At 37.8% G+C, this 24,405-nt stretch overlaps 2 protein-coding genes across 6 annotated transcripts in view; both read right to left on the bottom strand.

The window, feature by feature from the left end:
• The window catches only part of RABGAP1 (RAB GTPase activating protein 1), a 169,158-nt gene that overhangs the window by 65,306 nt on the left and 79,447 nt on the right, over nucleotides 1–24,405 (bottom strand). The gene's annotated exons all lie outside the window — the stretch shown is intronic.
• GPR21 (G protein-coupled receptor 21) lies at nucleotides 233–22,502 on the bottom strand. The gene is made up of 2 exons (XM_061433479.1): nucleotides 10,909–22,502; nucleotides 233–10,490 (listed from the first exon to the last, which is right to left on the bottom strand). Exon 2 carries the CDS (start codon nucleotides 10,095–10,097, stop codon nucleotides 9,048–9,050), a length of 1,050 nt encoding a protein of 349 aa, XP_061289463.1. The 5' UTR covers nucleotides 10,098–10,490; nucleotides 10,909–22,502; the 3' UTR covers nucleotides 233–9,047.

Below are 24,405 nucleotides of genomic sequence, written 5' to 3'. Positions count from 1 at the left end.
ATTTGCTTTATGAAAACCAAGATGAGTTGTTTCCCCAAGCTAACAAAGTAATGAGGCCACTCTTTGAATATTAAATCAGAAAACAAAATTTTATGGTATACAACCACCTCAAAAGAATGAGTTAGGAAGTAAGACTGTAAATTTGCAAGGAAATATAGTAAAAGCTAAGTAACAAAAGAAGTTAATTTAACTAAAGAATATGTCAATTAGAAGGTCAGTGCTAGAAGTAAAATGATTTCAACTTTCATCAGGATCCCAATGACCAGGTTTTCAGATCACAGAGGTGGAATATCAGGCTTAGTCTTACATCAGGAAATGTTCATGTTACAGAACCATATTCTGAGATTTCATTCTCACCAAGCAACACTCTGAATATGGTCTGGCTTCCCATGAAGACCAATCAAGAGAGAAAGATTGCTCCCTATTGCCAGCACTGATTTCTTATTTTAAACTAATGAAGTAACATGATTTTAAACCCCGGCAAATGCCATGGACCCTGGTGGGCTACAGCCCATGGAGTTGCAAAGAGTCGGACATGACTGACCATAGACGTGCGCACGTATCCACACACACGGACCCACCCCAAGAAACAGATCCATGGTACGCCAACTGTCCAACCAGTAGGCTTGGTAAATTTACCCAGATAGTCACTCTGTGAAGCCTTTTGAAAAACGGATCACAGAATTTTTCCATATGAAACATGTAAAAACTATGAAGTTCTGTAAGAAAGTAATCATGTGATCCTTCTTTAAATCCCTGAGGCCAGCTAGCAATACTGGCATTTAATAGAGCTAGCTACTGAGGTTCTTGATTGCTTCTTAAACTTTCCCTAAAAGCCAGTTATGGCACAATACAATTTTCCAAACCCTACAGCAGTTATCATCCCCTTCATGGATCACAGCCTTGTCATGGTGAATGGGCTTATGTAACTTAATGAAAATGCCATGCCATGCAGTGTCACCCAAAATGGATGGGTCAGGGTGAAGAGTTCTGACAAAACGTGGTCTACTGGAGGAGGAGATGGCAACCCACTCTAGTATTCTTGCCACAAGAACCCCAGGAACAGCATGAAAAGGCAAAAAGATATGATACCTGAAGATTAACTCCTCAGGTCGGAAGGTGTCCAATATGCTACTGGGGAAGACCAGAGGGCAACTGCTAATAGTTCCAGAAAGAAATGAAGTGTCTGGGCCAAAGTGGAAAAGGTGCTCAGTTGTGGATGTATCTGATGGTGAAAGTAAAGTCTGATACTGTAAAGAACAATATTGCATAGGAACCTGGAATGTAAGACCCATGAATCCAGGCAAGCTGGATGTGGTCAAGCAGGAGATGGCAAGACTGAACACTGACATCTTAGGAATCAGTGAACTAAGTGGACCAGAATGGGTAAATTTAATTCACATGACCATTATATCTACTCCTGTGGGCAAGAATCCCTTAGAAGAAATGGAATAGCCCTCACAGTCAACAATAGATTCCAAAACACAGTACTTGGGTGCAATCTCAAAAATGACAGAATGAGCTCAGTTTGTTTCCAATGCAAACCATTCAATATCACAGTAATCCAAGTCAATGCCCCAATCACTGATGATGAAGAAGCTGAAGCTGACTGGTTCTATGAGGACTTACAACACCTTCTAGAACTAACACCAAAATAAGATGTCCTTTTCATTATAGGGAATTGGAATGCAAATGTAGAAAGTCAAGAGATAGCCCATAATAACAAGCAAGTTTGGCCTTAGATTACAAAATGGAGCCGAGCAAAGGCTAACAGTTTTGTCAAAAAAACATGCTGGTCACAGCAAACACCTTTTTCCAACAACCCAAGAGACAACTTTACACATGGACATCACTAGATGGTCAATACTGAAATCAGATTGATTATGTTCTTTGTAGATGAAGAAGCTCTACACAGTCAGCAAAAACAAGACCGGGAGCTGACTGAGCTCCTTACTGCAAAATTCAGGCTTCAAGTGAAGAAAGAAGGGAAAACCACTGGGCCATTCAGTTATGACCTAAATCAAATCCCTTATGATTATACAGTGGAGGTGATAAGTAGACTCAAGGGGTGAGATCTGGTAGATAGACTGCCTGAAGAATTATGGACAGAGGTTCCTAACGCTATACAGGAGGCAGTGACCAAAATTATTCCAAAGAAAAAGAAATACAAGAAGGCAAACTGGTTGTTTGAGGAGGCTTTACAAGTAGCTGAGGAAAGAAGAGAAGTGAAAGGCAAGGAAGAAACAGAAAGATTTATCCAACTGAATGTAGAATTCCAGAGAACAGCAAGAAGAGATAAGAAGGCCTTCTTAAATGAACGATGCAAATAGAGAAAAACAACAGAATGGGAAAGACTAAAAGATCCCTTCAAGAAAATTGAAGATGTCACGCAAGGATGGGCACAATAAAGGACAGCAATGGCTAAGTACCTACCAGAAGCAGAAGAGATTAAGAAGAGGTGGCAAGAATATACAGAAGAACTGCACAAAAAAAGTGTTAATTACTCAGATAACCACAATGGTGTGATCACTCACCTAGAGCCAGACACGCTGGAGTACAAAGTCTAGTGGGCCTTAGGAAGCATTATTCCGAACAAAGCTAGAAGAGGTGATGGAATTTCAGCTGAGCTATTTTAAATCCTAAAAGATGATGCTGTGAAAGTGCTACACTCAATATGTCAACAAACTGGAAAATTCAACAGTGGCCACAGGACTTGAAAAGGTCAGTTTTCATTTCAATCTCAAAAAAGAGCAATATCAAAGAAGCTTCAAACTACCACACAATTGCATTCATTTCGCACACTACCTACCAAGGTTATGCTCAAAATCCCTCCAGCGAGGCTTCAGCAGTATGTGAACTAAGAACTTTCAGATGTACAAGCTGGGTTTAAAAAAGGCAGAGGAACCAGAGATCAAAATGCCAACATTCGTTGGATCATGGAGAAGACAAGGGAATTCCAGAAAAACATCTACTTCTGCTTCACTGACTACGTGGATGCCTTTGACGGTATGGATCACAGCAAACTGGAAAATTCTTAAAAAGACAGGAGTAACAGACCACCTTACCTGTCTCCTGAGAAACCTGTATGGGAATCAAGAAGCAACAGTTCAAACCAGATATGGAACAATGGGCTCCTTTGACATTGGGAAAGGAGAACGACAAAGCTGTATACTGTCACCCTGCTTATTTAACATCTATGCAGAGTACATCATGTGAAATGCCAGGCTGATGAATCACAAGTTGGGATCAGGATTGTTGGGAGAAATATCAACAACCTCAGATATGCAGATGATACCATTTTAATGGCAGAAAGTGAAGAGGAACTAAAGAGCCTCTTAATAAGGGTGAAAGAAGAGAGTGAAAAAGTTGGCTTGAAACTGAACATTAAAAAAATTAAGATCATGACATCTGGTCCCATTACTTCATGGCAAATAGAAGAAAAATTGGAAGCAGTGACAGATTTTCTTTACCTGGGCTCCAAAATCACTGTGCACAGTGACTGTAGTCATGAAATTAACAGACGCTTGCTCCTTGGAAGAAAAGCTGTGATAAACCTAGACAGCATATTAAATAGCAGAGATATCACTTTGTTGACAAAGATCCATAAAGTCAAAGCTATTTTTCCAATAATCATGTACAGACGTGAGAGCTGGACCATATAAAAGGCTAAGTGCCAAAAAACTGAGGCTCTGGTGCTGGAGAAGACTCTTCAAAGTCCTTTGGACTGCAAAGAGATCAAACCAGTCAATCCTAAAGGAAATCAACCCTGAATATTAATTGGAGGGACTGATGCTGATGCTAAAGCTCCAATACTTTTTGGCCACCTGATGCAAAGAGCCGACTCACTGGAAAAGACCTTGATGCTGGGAAAGATTAAAGGCCAGAGGAGAAGGAGGTGGCAGAGGATGAGATGCTTAGATATGTCAGCGACTCAATGGACATAAAGTTGGGTAAACTCCGGGAGACAGTGGAGGACAGAGGAGCCTTTGTGCTGCAGTCCATGGGGTCACAGAGTCGGACATGACTTAACGATTGAACAACAATAGCAGTACCATAAGCACTTCAGTCTGAATACATGACCAACAGTGTGTTAAGAAAAGAAAGGAAGGAAAGATGGAAAAGTGATAAAGACTAAGAGGAAAAAAAAAAAAGCAAAACCAAAGAATCAGAACAATTTCTTTCACCAAGCTGTCCTATTCTATTGTGCTTTTTTCATTGTGGCTGATTTTTACAGCATACCTTATGTTGATCTAAAGCCAAAATCTTGTACATACTGTGAGAAACTGGCAGTCTGACAGTTAAATTCCCTGGGGCTTCCCTAGTGGCTCAGTGGTAAAGAATCTGCCTGCCAATGCAGGAGATGTGGGTATGATCCCTGGGTCAGAAAGATCCTTTGGAGAAGGAAATGGCAACCCACTCCAGTATTCTTGCTTGGGAAATCCCATGGACACAGGAGCCTAGTGGTGGGCTACAGTCTATGGGGGTCCTAACAGAGTCAGACACAATTTAGCAACTAAATAACAATAACAAATAGTCCGTTGGCCAAGGCTACTGAATTTCCAGGAGTAAAGTTACCTAGCATATAAATCACACACATTCCCACACTAGTTCTTGGTACAAAGAAGGATGTTTACTATTTAGAGTCTAGAATGGCCTTGACCATATGAAAAACTGCTAATGGGCTTCGGAATACCCTTTGACCATCACTGCTCTATAATGTCAAGTAGTTATAATAGTGACTAGAAGTGATCATTACAAAGGGTCATTCATTAGTTCTGTAAAACTTAACAAAACTTCCACACTAAGCCAGGTGCCATGTTAGATTTGGGGGATAAAGGTATGAAGAGACACTGAACCTAGCTTTAGAGACTTTAGAAACAAGTATAGGGAGTAAATGGAATAGTTTTATGTTGAATTTTATGTTGAAAGCTACTGTCGTTTTAGAAAGGTGAGAATTTATCATGCCTCTCTACTTAAATGTGGGATTGGCTTTCAAAGATCTTACGTGGGGTAATACCACACCAATATGTAAAACTTCCTTAGATATAAAACTATGGCAGATAAATAATAGTATTCATTTTTATTTGCAAAGCACTTTACATATTACAAAGTTCTTTTACATCCATTATCTAATTCAGTCCTCAAAGTAACCCTGTGAAGGATGAAGGGATTATTATAAATAGAAGAAACTAAGCCCTTACAAAATGTTGTCAATTAGTAACAGAATCACAGATTCTCTGTTCAGAGTTCATTTTACATATCATGATTCCCTTATTACCTAAATTTTGAAGAAAAGCCAAATGACTCATTTATAGTCTAGAACATTCCTTGCGTCTGCAAAATATATTAATAATATGTATATTTAATATAAAACTTTAACCTGAAATGGAAAAAGTACACAAAAATGAACACAAATGACTTACAAAGTCATTCGTAAAATTTTAAAATTTTTTCATAATTCCATGATTCTCCCCATCCTTAAACTTCCCCAAATCTCCTCATACAGCAATAAATTCTGGTTTGTCAATAATTTATTTCACAAGTCTTTTATGATACAAAAACACAAAGTCAGTAAAATTCCTACAACATCATCAAAAGCTGATGTTTTAATCAAACCTTTTGATTAAAAGCTGAGGAAACTCCCAGAAATCACTATACTACCTGGGAACTCATAACCCTGTTGCTTCATTTCAAGTTCAAAGAGGTGAAGAGTAAATGCATTTAATAGTACAAAAAAATTCAAGTTTTCCCAATCCTTAAAATACTGAGACCATTATTCAAGTAAAAAGGAAAAGTCATTTAAAAGGCTCAAAAAAGTATTTAGCCAGCAATAAACCTTAAAGAAAATTCTTTTCAAAATGTGATTTAGGGTAAGAATTAACTGGTCCATGAAAAATGCAAATAGCCATTCTGCTGTAAGACAATTTTTTCATTTAAGTGGAATAATTGTCCTTTTGTAATTGCTTTTCCACTCTAAGAGCAAAAAACACACTTTCAGTGAAATCATTGTATTAAAAACACAATTAATTACAGATACAATTAGTATAGTCTCATTTTTAAATTTCCTATGAAATAATTTCAACACAATCACAAAAAGCTTACACTTCCTCTGGTATTAGTCATATACCATATAAAGTTAAATAGGCTGTCTTGCCAAAGCCTAGGGTGACTGACTCTAATACTTTTTATCATTCTCAACCAGTTAAGACTGGTATTTAAACAAAATGTCATTAAATGTTGCAATAAATAGGCCAGGATGAAAAGGTTACTTATAAATACATATGAACTGCAAATGTATCACACAGAAACTGCCCCAAGACTGTATGATTGTATCCAGACACATCTCTTCTCCCCAGCATGCACATACCACAAGAAAACAAAAATTTAAAAGCAGTATAGATAACGAATATGAGAACAGAACTGATACCTGGAAGAAACCTTAGCCTTTACAAGGTCCAACTGGAAAGACACCTGATATTAAGCAAGCCTCATGGCGGGTGGGGGGTGGTGGTGGTAGTGCTTTGTTTTTCTTTAAAATTACTAAATCTACTTAATTTCTACTTTAGTTTTAGGCTGGGACATTGATAGAGGTTCTAATCTGGGGGAGGGGGGACCTCTGACAACATCTAAATTTGATATTAGGGAAAAAATATAAAAATCTATTAACAAAAGCTCTTATTAAAAGAACTGCTGCCTTTCCAGTCATTAAAATATCAGCGTGATTAGCCATTTCCAGAAAATTAAACAGATTTCCTCATCTCCATGAAATTTCCACAAAATCTTTACCAAAAACCTGTTTCTCTAAGACAGAACCCTACTGCAAGAAAAAATTAAAAGGGCTGAGTCCTCCCAAAAGTAAAAACTGATGCTAACTGACTAATTAGTAGATTTGACATCAGTTTTCTATACAAATTAATCTTTATGATTACCATATTGGTAGAACTAAAAACTGACAAGCAAACTGTGCCAATTTGAACAGTTTACATTCTTTAATATATACATGAAAAAGGGAAATAAAAAAAAATCTGTGCCACTTAAATAAAGGGAAATTATATACAGCTATTTTTCAGAATCTAACAGAAAAGGTTTTCTACTTCAAATGGCAACTTAAAGCCACTGTTAACATAACTCGCAATTTCAATATGAGTTCTAAATTTTGAAATAATTCAGAACCAAATTTTCAAGCTTTTGGGAAGAACTCAGAATCTGAAGTTTAAATGTTTATGCTAATACTTGTTCTCTTAAAAATAAAAACGCTTAAGTAGGATGATTTTGAGGTTAAATCAAATCTCTAAAATCTAACATCGTAAAATGCTATCCTTTATTTCAAATCTGTTAGATTTTAGAGATTTAACCTCAAAATCATTCTACTTAAGCGTTTTTATTTTTAAGAGAACAAGTATTAGCATAAACATTTAAACTTAATGATGGAAAACCAAACCACATCTGTCTGTTTTATAAATATCCATGTCCTTCCCTGGACTCAAAAATCCACTTTAACCCATTTCCCTTCGTTTTCTTCTATCTTCCATCTCACTGCACACTATTGTCACATTCCTATTACAACATCTAGCCAAAGGCAGAGATCATGTAAGTTCCCTGAAGACTTCCAAAACATTAAAACCAGCAGAAAGCAGAGGAAATACTTTATGCCTGGAGCTGCTGGGAAATCCTTCTTTCCTTTTAGAAAAATAAACCTCTTGCTCTAAACATAACCACTTTGAGAAACAAAACAGTACTATACATACAAATACACAGCACTCTCAATTACTAATTCTATAGATTTTGCTAGTATTTTGACTGGAAAAAAAAAAAAAAAGCCTATTTGAGCAAATGAACTGTAACCCAATGATGTTTGTTTTTTTTCCCAGAAAGAGAATAGCAATGGAGATTTAATCAGAACTTCTCTCATTCCTTAACACTAAATATGGATTTCTTAACACTAGCTGAAAGAATGCTTTTAAAAAGAATTAGTTGCTATTTGATTAGATGATTCCATTTAACTACAAAGAGAACACCTCAATCAACGCCTTCTATTTAAAAAAAAAGAACTAGCTAAATGTATAGTGTATTTTCTGACTCAAGTTGCTTAGGACGCTTTTCTTCCTGATATTCTAATATTTCAAAAGGTCTCTAGATAAAAAGAGCAGAGAAACTAAAGATACATTTTAATGTATTTTCACCATTATAAAAGTGGAGGCCATCAGCCTGTCATTTAATTATTTTTCAGGTTATTAAAATGCATTTGGCTATAAAGGAAAAATCTAACTCAAGTATTCTTAACACACACATACACAAAGGCATGGGCAAAAATACTAGAACACAATCACTTTTAGTACATACATCTCTTTAGGTCTCAGTGAAGGATGGCACAAAATATATTTTAGTTTTTTATATAAATTATATAATTTGACTGCACTTTTGCTTCACGATTCAACACACAAATTTAAAATTCATGTTTAAGTTTTCACATTATTCACTGCATTGAGAATTTTCTCAAGAGAATAAGACAAAACATTCGGCTTTCTGAATGGCAGTATGGAAACCTGCAGCATAGTTACACTGTGACATACATGAGGAATTCATCACTGAATTACTATACAGTTAATTCATCACTGTATTTTAATATTCCCTGTTAAATCAATTGTACATGAAGCCTAAACAGCTAGAAAGAACCCAAAAAAGCAACAAGAAAACAAAGACTTTGAAAAATGCTGACGCTTTTCACAACCAGGTTCAGTCATGCCAGCTGGAGAGGTGTTAGATATGGCTTTATTCATTTTTAAGTCTGAGAAATACAGTTACTTCCATGACATTATGAACAGCAATTTATCCTCGTGGTCCTGATTTTTCTAATTCAAAAGCATTTAAAAAAATCATTTCTGCAAACTTAACAAGGTATTTTGGATGGATCACTTGTCAGCTATTGCTTAGAATCAAATTATTAAATTATTTTGTCCCATATTTCCCGGAGAACTAGAGATACAAAAAGATAAAAAGGAAACACACACACACAAAACACACAGCAACTCAATATTTGAACCACTTCAGACATGAAATCCATTAAGAGGGCCTTTGCTCCGAACTGTGTAAGGGTCCTTAGCTACCATCTGACTTGCACAAGAAGTACACATGGCCCCTGATAGGCGCTTTAGTCCTCTTTGGAAGACACTGTTGGAAAGACTATAAATGACACAGTTGCAGAAACTATTACTAATAGCAAGCCAGGTGGTCAAGAAGGATGCGAAGCGGTTGCTGTGGCCAGTAGAGCTCTCCAATAAGAAGTAGATGATGTACGGCAACCAGAGGATGTAAAATACACTAGTAATTCGGAATAGGACCATGGCATAACGCTTATCAGAACAAGCCTGCACCTCCCCAGTCTCCCCACTCTGGCTGCTGAAGCGGGCTTGCCTTTCGTTGATTTCCTTTGTGTGCTGTTGGCAGATGCGGAAGATGTTGAAATAGGTGAAGCACACAATGAGGGCTGCTGGGGCATACAACATCATCACGATGAACAGGGTGAAGTAGGGGTCGGTGTGCCAGGACTCTGCACACCACTGAAACACATCTCCATGATATCCAGGTTTGCCCCAGTGGAAAAAGGAAGGCAGGAAGACCAGAGTGGAATATAGCCAAATCAGGAAAATACACAGACGTAGTCTCCAGGGCGTAACCAGGGTATTATAGGTTAAAGGTTTAGTGATAGCAATATATCTATCAATGCTGATACAGGCCAGAGAGGCCATGGAGACACTCTTCAGAACTGATACTACAAAACCAAATACCTGGCAAGTCAAGGACTCCTCTACTGGAAGCGGGTGGTGGAGGAGTGATAAAGAAGGGACCAGGCAGCTTACCCCAACCAAGAGGTCAGCATATGCCATAGTCTGGATAAAGTAACTTGTAGTATGGTGGTTCAACAAAGGTGCACAGTGAAATACAAAAATCACAATGATGTTGCCAGAAATAATCAACACAGTTAGAAACACAATAATCAATACTTCCAAAAGGCAAAAATTGACAGTTTCCAAGTAGCCAAATGCCAAGAGGCAAAAAGAGTGGCTGCTCTGATTACCATCCAAGGTAGAGTTCATCTTGAGCTCAGGAGTGATCTTTCACTTCATGCTGCCGCTTGGCTGCTGCCAACAGTTCAAAGGAGCAGCTGCTGTCATTGCGGTCAGCTCTGTGTGTCTGCAATAATGCCCGAGGAGCCTTAGTCCCCAAGCTCGCGATGCTGCCGCTCTGGTGCATTGCCTGCAGTGTAATTCCCCTTTAAATCCTTCTTGGAATAGGGAGAACCAGCAGCAGTTGTCTGGCCAGTCCCAGATGCGGCCATAGTACCAGGTTTACCATACACATAGCACCAGGGGAGTAAGGCAAACTCTGGGTACAAGGTCTTCAGCCAGTGAGGGTGGGGGGCAGGGGCAGAAGAGAAGGGAGGAAGGCTAGGACTTCAGCAAGAGTTGTAATGAGTCTCCTCTGAACAGCTGACAGAAGAAAAGGAGAGAGCGTTTTACATTTTGTATCCAATGCCCTAATCAAGAACCTGGCTAGCTCAAGCTGGTATCCCACCTCCCACTCCATCCCACCCCACCCAGGTCAACTATTCACGCCTACCCTCAGCAGCACCCCCACATAAATGGTTCTTACTTTACAGGGGAGGTGCAGCAACAGCAGTCTTTCATGACCAACATAAAGCAAAATCAATCGCCAGTCAGATCAATCTAACCCCATTTCCTTTCTTTTGAGCTTTTCAGGGGAGAAAAGGAATCTACTTATACCATTTAATTACCACTAATAAAATTAGCCAAGATAACTTAATTTTTTTTTATTGATTCCAATATTTTGCCTCTTAGAAAACATTTCAATAGCATTGATCTGTCTAGCTCAATTTCCGAGTATTACCTGTAATTCTGCATGCTGCAATCCAAACAAAAGCCACAGAACATCCTTAGCTGAAAGCCTTGCAAAGCAGGAATGTGCCTCAGCCTCGTTTACTGCAGAACTGAGACACAGAGGGAGGGGATAAAGGAGGAGGAGGAGAAATAGGGAGAAGAGGGGGCTTGGGAAAAGGAAGAGGCGGGGGAGGGGAAAAAAGAAAACGCCCGGGTGCGCACACAGGCTCTGGCATCTTTAGCAGCTCATTAGAATTCACTGCCAGAGAAATGCTCCCCGATTTCCAGACTGCACAGTGAGGGGATAACTTAATATGCCTGCAGTGCAGCGTCTGAAAGCTGTTTCCTCGTCGGTCTGGAACCCCCCTCTTCGTAGATTAGCGGAATTTAGACTGCCAGTAAGAAGAGGAGGTAGTAACCAGGACTGAGTGCAAGCCGGGAATTAGACTGAAAAACACTGCCAGAGGGCTAACGGTGAGAGGAAATTCCTATTTTCTTGTAGCATTTCCCACAGAACAAAGAGCAATGTTAAAGAATGAAAGTATGTTAACAGTGCATGACAACTGAAGAATCAAAATCCAGCACCAGAAGTTCTAGCTAGAAGACTACATATTTGGCATTAATTTCTTCTCATGGTTCACTATATACGGATCAGTTTTAAGAAACATGACCAAAATAACAAGCAAATTTAAAAATTAGGTCTTTAAGAGAAAAAAACAAAGAAAATCCCATCCATTTCAAATACTGCAGAAACAGCACACACAAAGAAGAATTACACTGTTCCTATATTCAACACTATCGTCTGGTTGAAATGTCATAACTTGCTTCTAGTTTGCTGTGAAGTGGTATATATACAAACAAAAGATGGGCAAGTAAATGCACCCACAATTACAGGAAGTTTCATGGTACAAACTAGCTTTGTATCTTAGAACACACAATCTTGTCTGTGCCTACTAACACAAATTGGGATTGTACTGTGGCATTTCAGATGATGTCAAATGAGCACAATTTTCAGCTAACTGGGAGTGTCAAATTATGACAATTTTTAGTTAATTGTATATTTTTAGTATCTTTTCTCCCAGGTATCTTTGGACTCTCAGTTCATTCTTCTAAGTTTCACATAACTCAGTAGAGTAACATAAACAAATGTTGACATCTGAAAACATTTCAGAAGGTCTGCATACCGGGATGGAGATGTATATTATGAGATCCAACTTTCATTTTTTGTTTGCTTCCCACACATGCTTTCTCACTACAGGCAATGGTTACTCACCATCAGAATTCAATTACATTTTAAGATCTGAAGCACTGTGCTTATTACACAAAGGCAAGGAACTAAAAAAGCCTATTAAGCATAAGTTTGATAGCTTAATTGACAGGTCTTACTGGAAAAGATGGCAAAGTATGTCAAAAGGACCCGTGACACTGAACTCCCATCGGTTCAAATCCTTGCTTCCTTGCTCTATTATCACTTAGCTTCTCTTGGCTTCAGTTTCATCACCTTCAAAATGAAGATCATACTCTCTATTTCATGAGATTGTTGAGAAATAAAGCAGATGGTGTACACAAAAGGTTTACCAACATCTAAGAAACAGGAGGTATATAACTTTATTTTCTTCTCATACAACTCAAACAGCCTTCCTAGTCTGTGTTTTCCCACTAGTCACCTTGTGCTGCTTGAGGCTTGGGCTCTTCTGAATCCTAAGGTGCCCTCTCTCACTGTGACTGCCTAGTTCTAAGGGTGGTAACAACAGTCATTTGGATACACTGCTGCCCTGCATTCCTCAAATACATTGAGACTGTATATACGTAGGCAAGAAGGAATGATGATATGGCATTAAAAATTATTCCCATTAGACAGGTAACTTCTCTGCCTATGTCTCCAGATCTGATTTCACTCCTGAGTTCTCTTTTCCATCCACAATTTGCCTACTGGTCACACATCTTCTACTTGGATGTCTTATAGAGACTTCAACCATAGCACATCCAACAATTAAATACATTTTTCCTACCAAATAAACCTCTTTTTTCCCTGAGATTTCCCCAAGCACTCAGGTATGAACTCGGGAATCATCTTGACCACTCTCTCCCTTAATATACCATTCTTACTCACCATATCTTGGGAATCTATTTCTATAATGGCTCTCAAATTCATTTCCCCTTTTAGTTTTTAATATTTGGGGCTATCATTAAATATTTTCTGTACTTCTTGTTCATTTTTATAATCTATTCATTTCTGCTTGTTAAATATCCATCAGCACATGCTTTATTAGGGTTATTATGAACTCCATTATGCAAGAAGAGTCTATGGTTCCCAATGACTTTCCAGTCTGATCTCACTAGTCCAAATCCCCCAAATACCTTGCCCTCCAGCCAAACCAGATTACTCATTACCCTCTACATTTGACGTAGACTTTATTTCTGATCTTCCTATTTTCAGTGCTTAATAAATATTGACTTAAAAAAGAATAATTTCTGAGACTTACATTTCAATAAATGGCAAAACCATTTGCCAAAGCTAAGAGTCCATGTTTTTCTAACTACTTGTAATTTGGGCATGTAACTTAGTCTCTTATTCCATCTCAGGTTTCTCATATATAAAATTAGGTAGTTATGCTGATATAAACAGCTGTTACATTAACTGATAGCTTTAAAGAATTTAAAATGTTATAAAAATGCAATGAAACCAACAAGCTGTTACAGTACCATTAGTAAAACAGTAGTGCTTTCAATTTTGTTTCTGTTTTAATAAAACCACTCTAGGAGCAGCTATAATCAAAATATTTGTGTGTACATGAGCACATGTGTTCAGTCACTCAGTTGTGTCCTGACTCTGTGACCCCATGAACTGAAGCCCACCAGGCTCCTCTGTCCATGGAATACTCCAGGCAAGAATACTGGAGCAGGTTGCCATTTCCTACTTCAAGGATTGAACCCGCATCTTTTTCGTCTCCCACATTGGCAGGCGGATTCTTTACCATGGCCACCTGGGAAGCCCTCAAAATATTCATACTAGAAACTAAATAAATAGTTAAGAGTTATATGTTTTATTTTGGATTAAAACAAACCACTTTTTTTAGAGGACAGAAATTATTAATAAGGGAAAGCAATAAATCTGTGTCTTCACAAAAATTCATCCATACATTTCCCTTTTAAAATAATGTAGTTGTATGATGTATTTAGTAAGAGTATTTCTGTATATATGACTGAAAGAAAATACATTAAAAATCAATTCTACTTTTCATTGGATAATGGGATTACAAATGATTTTTTTTTCTTTGTGGTTTTATGTTTTGTGAATTTGCTAATTTCTATGTGCTATTTTTATACACAGATAAAAAAGACAGCCAAAGTAATATATAACATGTCCTTTTGGTAAAACTAACAAAAAAACCTGGCTGTATAGATGTCCTCCCAGAGCCAAGCTGAACAGACAATGCCAGGTTAAATCACCTGCTTCACAGGGCTCAGCTCCATTTGGCCTTATGTCATCACTGCAACATGCCTTCAGACAGTCCTTGGTACTCAATTTATTCATAATGGACTCTGATGGCCTCAGTGACAAATTCTTACAGAATGACAATGTAACTTGATGAAACATGTAAAATTGTTAATATTTAACAAAGCTAGTGGAGGTGATGAAATTCCAGTTGAGCTATTTCAAATTCTAAAAGTTGATGCTGTGAAAGTGATACACACTCAATATGCCAGCAAATCTAGAAAACTCAGCAATGGCCACAGGACTGGAAAAGGTCAGTTTTCATTCCAATCCCACTGAAAGGCAATGCCAAAGAATGTTCAAACTACCACACAATTGCACTCATCTCACATGCCTACAATGCGGGAGACCCAGGTTCGATCCCTGAGTCGGGAAGATCCCCTGGAGAAGGAAATGCCAACCCACTCCAGTACTCTTGCCTGGAAAATCCCATGGATTGAGGAGCCTGGTAGGCTACAGTCCATGGGGTTGCAAAGAGTTGGACACAACTGAGCAACTTCACTTCATACTTCACATACTAGCAAAGTAATGTTCAAAATTCTCCAAGCCAGGCTTCAACAGTTCGTGAAACGTGAACTTCCAGATGTTCAAGTCGGATTTAGAAAAGGCAGAGGAACCAGAGATCAAATTGCCAACATCTGCTGGATCATCGAAAAAGCAAGACAGTTCCAGAAAAACATCTACTTTTGCCCATGAGTGTCAGTGGTGGCCTGCTGCAGGGCTGGGGGTACTGAGTGCAGCAGTGCCTGAATGGGATCTTTTGAAGGAGGCTGCCATTATCTTCATTACCTTCACCATAGTTTGGCCTCAGGTAAGGAGGAGGAATGGCAACCCACTCCAGTATTCTTGCCTGGAAAATCTCATGGATGGAGCGTGGTAGGCTACAGTCCATGGGGTCGCAAAAAGTCAGACACGACTGAGAGACTTCACTTCACTTCACTTCAAGGAGGCCTGAGGCCAAGCAACAAGGAGGGAACACAGCCCCGTCCATCAACAGAAAATTGTGGATTAAAGATTTACTGAACTTGGCCCCACCCATCAGAACAAGACCCAGTTTCCACCTCAGTCAATCTCTCCCATCAGGAAGCTTTTATCCATCAGAGGACAGACAGAATGAAAACCATAATCAAAGAAAACTAATCAAACTGATCATATGGACCACAGCCTTGTCTAGCTCAATGAAACTGAACCATGCCGTGTAGGGCCACAAAACATGGTCCACTGGAGAAGGGAATGGCAAACCACTTCAGTATTCTTGTCTTGAGAACCCCGTGAACAGTATGAAAAGGCAAACAGTTATGACACTGAAAGATGAACTCCCCAGGTTGGCAGGTGACCAATATGCTACTGGAGAAGAGAGGAGAAATAGCTTCAGAAGGAATGAAGAGACAGAGCCAAAGCAAAAACAACACCCAGTTGTGGATGTGATGGGTGATGGAAGTAAAGTCCGATGCTCTAAGAGCAATATTGCATAGGAACCTGGAATGTTAGGTCCATGAATCAAGGCAAACTGGAAGTGGTCAAACAGGAGATGGCCAAGAGTGAACAATGACATATTAGGAATCAGCGAACTAAAATGGACTGAAATGGGTGAATTTAACTCAGATGACCATTATATCTACTACTGTGGGCAGGAATCCCTTAGAAGAAATGGAGTAGCCATCATAGATCACAAGAGTCTGAAATGCAGTACTTGGATGCAATCTCAAAAATGATAGCTCTCTGTTCATTTTCAAGGCAAACCATTCAATATCACAGTAATCCAAGTCTATGCCCCGACTAGCAATGCTGAAGAAGTTGAACAGTTCTATGAAGACCTATAGGACCTTCTATAACTAACACCCCCCAAAGATGTCCTCTTTGTTATAGGGGACTGGAATGCAAAAGTAGGAAGTCAAGAGCTACCTGGAGTAACAGGCAAATTTGGCCTTGGAGTACAAAGTGAACCAGGTCAAAGACTAACAGTTTTGCCAAGAGAACGCACTGGTGATAGCAAACACCCTCTTCCAAAAACACAAGAGAAGACTCTACATATGGACATCACCAGATGGGTCAATACTGAAATCAGATTGATTATACTTACCAGGGGCTATGCATTGTATTAAGTGGTTTATTAAGTACATAAAATTAACAACTCAACAAATAAGATATTATTATTATACCATTTTACACACAGTAAACAAAAGTTTAATGCTAAATCGCCCAATGTCAACGGCCTAAATACAGAACCAGGATTTGAATCGAGACAATCTACCTTTAGGTGGACACTAAATCACTCTGCATAGTGCCTTCCAAACTTGAATATATGATTTGCCTCTTAAAATGCTTAAATGACTTCCTATTGCCTGAGGTATTAAATATGCCTTATTTAAGCTTTCTAAGATCTGGCTCCTACCCACCTACTTTCATACACTTTGAAACTGCCAAGCTCTTTCTCATCCTTGAGAACATGTTTTCAACTTTTAACATCACACATGCCATGCAGTCCCCCTATCCTATCCCAATAATCACCCTCTCTCGATAATTTACGAACACGAGTTCATAGATGAAACTCTTAGATGAAAAGTTCTTGTCATTTGCTGCACAACAATATGTATTTTCTTATCTATAACCCTCATGCAACTTTATTGCAATTGGTTAGTTAATTGTCTACTTTAGATTGTAGATTCCCCTAAACCAAAAAACAGGTACATTTTATTTATGGGCATATCCGTAAGACCTTAACACACAGGCTGACACACAGCAGGCTTTCAAAGGTATTTCTGACTGACTGAATAAGAAATACCTATAATACAACAGGCAATTCTGTTTTTGGACACGAAGACCTTTCAAGTAAAATTCTAGTATGACAACAACTTAATTCACTGGTAATTATTAGGTTGATACATAATAAATTGAATTATAGTCTCATAACATAAAAAGATCTTGAAAACTGCCTGGACAGATATGACTTACAGAAACTCAAAGAGGATACATGAATTTACCAAGACGGGATATGGAGACTTAAAAATTACTTTCACAAAGAGCAATTTAAAGGAACAGTGTCTTAGACATTAGAATGCTATAACAAAAATACCACAGACTGAATTGCCTACGAACAACAAATTTATTTCTCATTGTTCTGGACACTGAAAAGTCCAAGACCAAGGTGGCGGCAGACTGAGTATCATAGATATTTTATACTGTGTCCTCATAGGACAGAAGGGGCAAGGGAGCTTTCTAGGGTCTTTTTTAATAAGGATACTAATCCCATTCATGAGGGCTCCACCTCCTTGATCTATTTCCTCTCAAAGGTCCCACCTCCAAACATCATCATACTGTTGAGGGTACGGGGTGTTAGGGATTTCAATATATGAACTTTGGGGAGACATGAACATTCAAAACTACAGCAGACCTACTACAGCAACTGCTATATGGGAACAGATAATAAAGTTCTGAAAGTCCCCCGACAATCTGTTTTCTTACAAAATCACATAGCAAGAGCACTGAATTGTGAAACAGTAGAATCATGAGCTATTTTGGGGGCAGGTCTCAAACATGGTATTTCATTTTTCCAGAATGTTAAAGCTTAAAAGAAGCTCAACCATTTACTTCAGCAACTTCATTTCACAGAAAAGGAAATTAATAGTCACAGGTGCAGAACTTCATTTGAGTTCATATAAGCCAGTGGCAGAGCTGACACTAGTACTCATGCTGCCTAACTTCATGGCCAGTGCTTTATTTGCTAACTTGCTATCTTTTTGTTTAGTATCAACAGGAGGTTCTCATCATTAAAGCTTATTGAAACCTTCAGTTCAGTTCAGTCGCTCAGTCGTGTCCGACTCTTTGCGACCCCATGAACTGCAGCACAAGAAGCCTCCCTGTCCATCTCATGCTCTGTCGTCCCCTTCTCCTCCTGCCCCCAATCCCTCCCAGCATCAGTCTTTTCCAATGAGTCAACTCTTTGCATGAGGTGGCCAACGTATTGGAGTTTCAGCTTTAGCATCAATCCTTCCAAAGTACACCCAGGACTATTAATCCTTAACTATTACCAAAACCACTAGAAAGATTTTTAATTAGAACAATCTGCAAAATAATGAAATTATAGTTAGACATTCAAATTAAAATTTTCCAGACTGGTAAAATGTCCAAAGACTTCCTTTGGACAATTAGAAACATAAATACTGATTATCTGGGCTTACTAATAGTTTAGGTTCTGGATAAAAGCCTGAAATTCACGGCAAAACACTTGCCACTAAAATAACTAGAGAAAACAATGCAAATAGACTTCAGAGAAGACAAAGCTAACTAACAGAAGGAAAGAGAAACATTAGAATAGGTTGCTATTTCATTATTGTATTAAAAGAATCCTTTAAGGCAGCCTTTTGATGTAAATTTCTGGTACAAAGCAAAACAAAATAGAGTCATTGATATAAAAGGTGAAAAATAACCAAAAGAAAGACAGACCAGAGGATCATTCTGGAAGTTGGAAACCAGAAAGTACCCTATTTTTCCTCCATTCTAAATTCCAATTTATTTGACTCATCAGAACCAAGGAGCTGTAAATCTTATAGCTGGGAGTAAGAGAGGCCATCAGTTCAGATCAGATCAGTCGCTCAGTCATCTCCGACTCTTCGAGACACCATGAATCGCAGCACACCAGGCCTCCCTGTCCATCACCAACTCCCGGAGTTCACTGAGACTCACGTCCATCGAGTCAGTGATGCCATCCAGCCATCTCATCCTCTGTCATCCCCTTCTCCTCCTGCCCCTAATCCCTCCCAGCATCAGGGTCTTTTCCAATGAGTCAACTCTTCGTATGAGGTGGCCAAAGTACTGGAGTTTCAGCTTTAGCATCATTCCTTCCAAAGAACACCCAGGACTGATCTCCTTTAGAATGGACTGGTTGGATCTCCTTGCAGTCCAAGGGACTCTCAAGAGTCTTCTCCAACATCACAGTTCAAAAGCATCAATTCTTCAGCACTCAGCTTTCTTCACAGTCCAACTCTCACATGCGTACATGACCACAGGAAAAACCATAGCCTTGACTAGATGGACCTTTGTTGGCAAAGTAATGTCTCTGCTTTTGAATATGCTATCTAGGTTGGTCATAACTTTCCTTCCAAGGAGTAAGCGTCTTTTAATTTCATGGCTGCAGTCACCATCTGCAGTGATTTTGGAGCCCAAAAAAATAAAGTCTGACACTGTATGTATGAGGCCATATGAGTGGCTTATTTACTAGTTTCCTCACCCTGCGTCTGACAAGCTCTAACTAGAGACTACGGTTGAGAAACCCTCTGTCAAGACCAGTAGGAAAAGAAAACAAAGAATCCAGGAGTATTTGGTCTACAGAAATTTATTCCATGAAGCCAAAGGTAGTTCAGTATCAAGAAGTCTATTATATGTTGATAATGTATCTACTTCATCAACAAATTAAAGAAAATCATATTTAAGTGCTGAAAAATTCCTTCATAAAATTTCAGTGTGTGTGTTAGTCACTCAGTCATGTTAGACTGAGACCCCACGGACTGCAGCCTTCCAGGCTCCTGTGTCTATGGGATTCTCCAGGTTAAAAATACAGGAGTGGGTAACCATTTTCTCCTCCAGGGGATCTTCTCGACCCTGGGATGGAACCTGGGTCGCCTGTAATTGCAGGCAGATTCTTTGCCATCTGAGCCACCAGGGAAGCCTGGTAGATATTTCAGTAGACATTCCTAATTAAAAAAAGCAAACTCTGGATAGAATAAATCACTTAAATCAAATAAAAAGTACTTACAATAAAAAAAGCAACCCAAGTGAATAGCATGCTTTCCAGAAGTCTGAAAAACTAAGATCATTTTAATTAAAATCAGGAACTCAATAGTGATGCTACTTATCACCATCATCATTAAACACTGTCTTAATGTTTCTATCAAATAGAAAAATAGGAAAATTTAGCAACCTGCATAAATAGTGGAAAAAGAAGTGAAACTGTTTTTTCTATTATCATATATCTGAAAATCTCAAAGGATGCTAGTATAAACAGGAGGATTAATCAAAATATCAAGAAGTACATGGATAGAGAATTTTAAAAAGTCTATTCTCTATTGTAGCAATTAGCTATTTAGAAATGGAAATCAGAAAAAAAAATTCCATTTGGTATAGCAAGAACACTCTAAGATAATTCTTAGGAATAAATTTAACTAAAGAGGAATAAAACATGTATGAAAGAAGTCTTAACAAACATAAGATCTGGGCAAATGGAAAGACATACTATATTCCCAGATGTAAATATATTATAACAATGTAACCTGTAACGTAAATTAATATATAAATTAAATGTAATTCAAACTAGAATCCTTATATAACCTTACAGGATGATGGTGAGACTGGAGAAAATGATTTTAAAGTTTATATGGAAAATTACATATGCAAAAATAGGTAAGAAAATTATTTGGGAAACAATGAAGAAAAAGACTTGCTTTACCAGATAATAGAACATAACTCAAAGTCTCTTTAACCAAAACCAAAACCATACTGGTATAGGAACACATAAACATCAAATTGAACAAGCTAGAGATTAATCCTAGCATGTATGAGAATTTAAGATTAACAAAGATGGTAGTTCTACTCAGTAGGAAAATAGAAGTAGCACAACTGGTTAGCCATCTGGGAGAAAGTAAAATTGGACTGCTATCATATGCCATGTACAAAAATAAATTTCAGATGGATTAAAGATGTACAAATGTAACACATACAATAAAAATTTCACAAGGAAATGCTGGAAAGTACATTTACAAAATCTCGAGGTAGGATAAACCTCAACCAAGACACAATTTTCTACATAAAAATTGAAAATGTTTTGTATGGCATAAAACTATAAAGTCAATATAAATCTCAAATTCTAGAAAAGTATATAATGAAGTTACAAAGAATTAATATAGGTAATCATATAAAGTACTTATAAACTGACATCTTATAATTAATAGAAAAATATACAAAGAATACAAAGAGATAATTCATGGAAGAGCAAATCACTCAAATTTACTTGTAGTCAGGGAATTGCAAACTAAAGACATAATGGCATCATTTACATCCACTGACAGCAAAAATTATAGTGATATCAAATACTGTCTGGGATATGGGCTAATAGGCACTTTCCTACATTGCTGGTGAAACCATGAACTGCCACAGCCTTTCAGAGAAGCAAGCTGGATATAAGTAAATTACATACAAAAATTAAATAGCAAGTTTAAAAAACGTATTACCCTCTGATCCAGTAACCACACTACTGAGACTATTCCATAAAAGTCAAAGATTTGGAACATTGTGTAAGGTTGTTTAGTAAACATCATTTAGAGACTGAAAATTGAAAACAAAATAAATGCCTAGCAATAGCACAATGACTGAATAAAAAATTGCACTGATTTAGTCTATCTGGGTTTCTATAACAAAATACCACAGAACAGACAGCTTATGAACAGCAGAATTTCATTGCTCACCATTCTGGAGGCTAGAAGTCTAAGATCAGGGTGCCACACAGTTGGACTCAGGTGAAGGCTCCCTTTTGGGTGGCACACTGCCAACTTCTAGTTGTGTCCTCACATGGTGGAAGGTGAGGGAGCTTTCCCTTGACTCTTTTATAAGGGTGCTAACCCTAGCATGAGGATTCTGCCCTCACGATCGAGTCACCTCCCGAAGGCTCTACTTTTTCAATATCACCTTGATATAATGGATAAGTTCCAACATGAATTTTAAAGGACACCTTCAGATCATAGCACCTGTTATATGCAAGAATGTTCACAGCAACTTTATAAAAGCTAAAACAAGAAACAAAACATCTATAATACCAGAATAGATTTTTTAAAGTGTGATTTATTCATACAATGGAATATTTGCAGCAACTAAAAAAATGAAAACGAATAAAAAACGAACTACTGGGATTTCCCTGATAGTCCAGTGGTTAAGAATCTGCCTGCCAACGCAGAGGACATGGGTTTGACTCCTGGTCCGGGAAGATCCCATGTGTCTTGGACCAATTAAGCCGGTGGGCCACAACTACTGAGCCTGTGCTCTAGATCCCATGCTCCACAATGAGAAGCCACCCCACCGACAAGCCCAAGCACCACAACCAGAAGAGTAGCCCTACTCACCACAACTAGAGAAAGCCTGCATGCAGCAACGAAGACCCAGTGCAGCCAAAAATGAATTTTTAAAAATCTTAAAAAAAAAAAACAAAAAACTACTGATATACTCCCAAAATGGATGAGCAGAAAAAGTCAGATACAAACAAGTACATGCTACATGACTGTATCATTGTTTTTAAATGAAGTTCAAGAACAATCAAAACTAATCTAGAGAAAGAGAAGTCAGAACACAGTATTGGTTTTTCAGGGGTGGAGTAGGGGTGGTTACAACTAGACAGGGACAAAAATAACTTTTTGAAGTGATGGACATATTCTTTCTTTTGGTAGTGATCAGAGCAGTGTATTAACATGTAAAATGTCATCGAGCTGTAAATTTGTGTATTTAAGCCTATGTAAATCACAGCTTGCTGTAGAAATAAATTTAAAAATATGTAGTTTTACGACTCAAAAAAAAAAATCAGAGCAAATTTTAAAATGTCAATTACAGTGATAACTATTTCTAGGAAGACAGAAAAACCTAGTTTTATAGATATAGCCAATATATATCTTGTATTTAACCTATGTAACACTATAGAATAAAACAAAACAGCATCAACTAATATTATGATGGTTAAATGACTTGTACATTCTGATTACATGTCAGCAATTTAATATACATCTTTTAGAAAGCTTTTTAGTTTCTATCATCCACAGTAAGTTTAATGTGAAATATAAACTTGACATGACACCAGCATATATAAAACATTAATCAAATGTATCAGATATTGTTAAGAGCTGATCTTTTAACACATCATCTAACTACCAGGTTCTTCTTTGAGAAACAGGTATCACCATTTTCATGGAACCACAAAAAGAGAATATTCCATGTCTTTAAATTATCTGTATGAGTAGCCACACCAAAAATACTTAAGAAATAATTTTTGGCCAAACATTTCAAAGGACTTCAAAGTGTTACAATTACCTAACAGGACTTGCAAATAAAAGAAAAAAATGAACTAGCTGTACCTTTGCTAGTCTCTCACACATTGCGTACCCTGTTCTTCCATGTTTCCAATGATACTATGAGTACAACACTCTGTCATTCTTTCATGCCTGGTAAGGTCTTTTCTGAAACCCATCTTAAACATTATATTCCTGATAAACACTCTTCCTATCCCCCCATGCGGAATTAGTCACTCCTTTTGATGGTTTCTACTGTGCTTTTCCAGATTACCACACAACTTATGTTAACTGCTTTTGTTTGACTTCATAGCTCCAACACTGCAATTGTAATAGGCACTCAATATAGTGGGTTAAACAATTACACTGACACAATCAAGGGAATCAGAACATTAGTTCTTGAGAACATTTTTCTTGACGAAAAATATTTTGAGCAAATAAAAGTCATTATTCTGGTGAGGAAAGATCTGACTTCATGTTCGAATTCTATCCTTACCTACAAAGTACTAAAAGAAAAGAAAAAGTAGTTTTATATCAGTATTATTCACTTCTCATAAGGTTTAGTATATTTTTAAAAGAAGTCCTATTACTTTGTCACACTGAAAAATTCTCATATATTATTGAGAATTCTGAGCAGTTCATTCATAACTCAGGTTTGAAATTTCTATACCATCAAAGAAACCGCTTCCTAAAGATGAAGATTTTAAGAATTTTGGAAAATAAAAGCAAAGCTTAAAACCAGTTAACATGGGTGCAAAAGGCGCAAACCACTGCCTGACCTAGCAGAAAATTAAATTTTTGCATGCCTATACAAAGAATAGTTGCGTTGCTTCACTTGCAAAACCTTGAGGAATTCATCAACTTGAGAAGGGGATACCATAAAAATTGAGAATTCAGTTTAGAGGAATGAACTGAAAGGGAACATGGTTTAAGATGATAGAACCATGTTCTTCCAATTGTAAAA

This window comes from Bos javanicus, chromosome 11 (genome assembly GCF_032452875.1).
Source record: "Bos javanicus breed banteng chromosome 11, ARS-OSU_banteng_1.0, whole genome shotgun sequence".
NCBI lineage: Eukaryota > Metazoa > Chordata > Mammalia > Artiodactyla > Bovidae > Bos > Bos javanicus.
The sequence above is the reverse complement of the archived record's forward strand: the minus strand, read 5'-3'. Positions and strand labels throughout refer to the sequence as shown.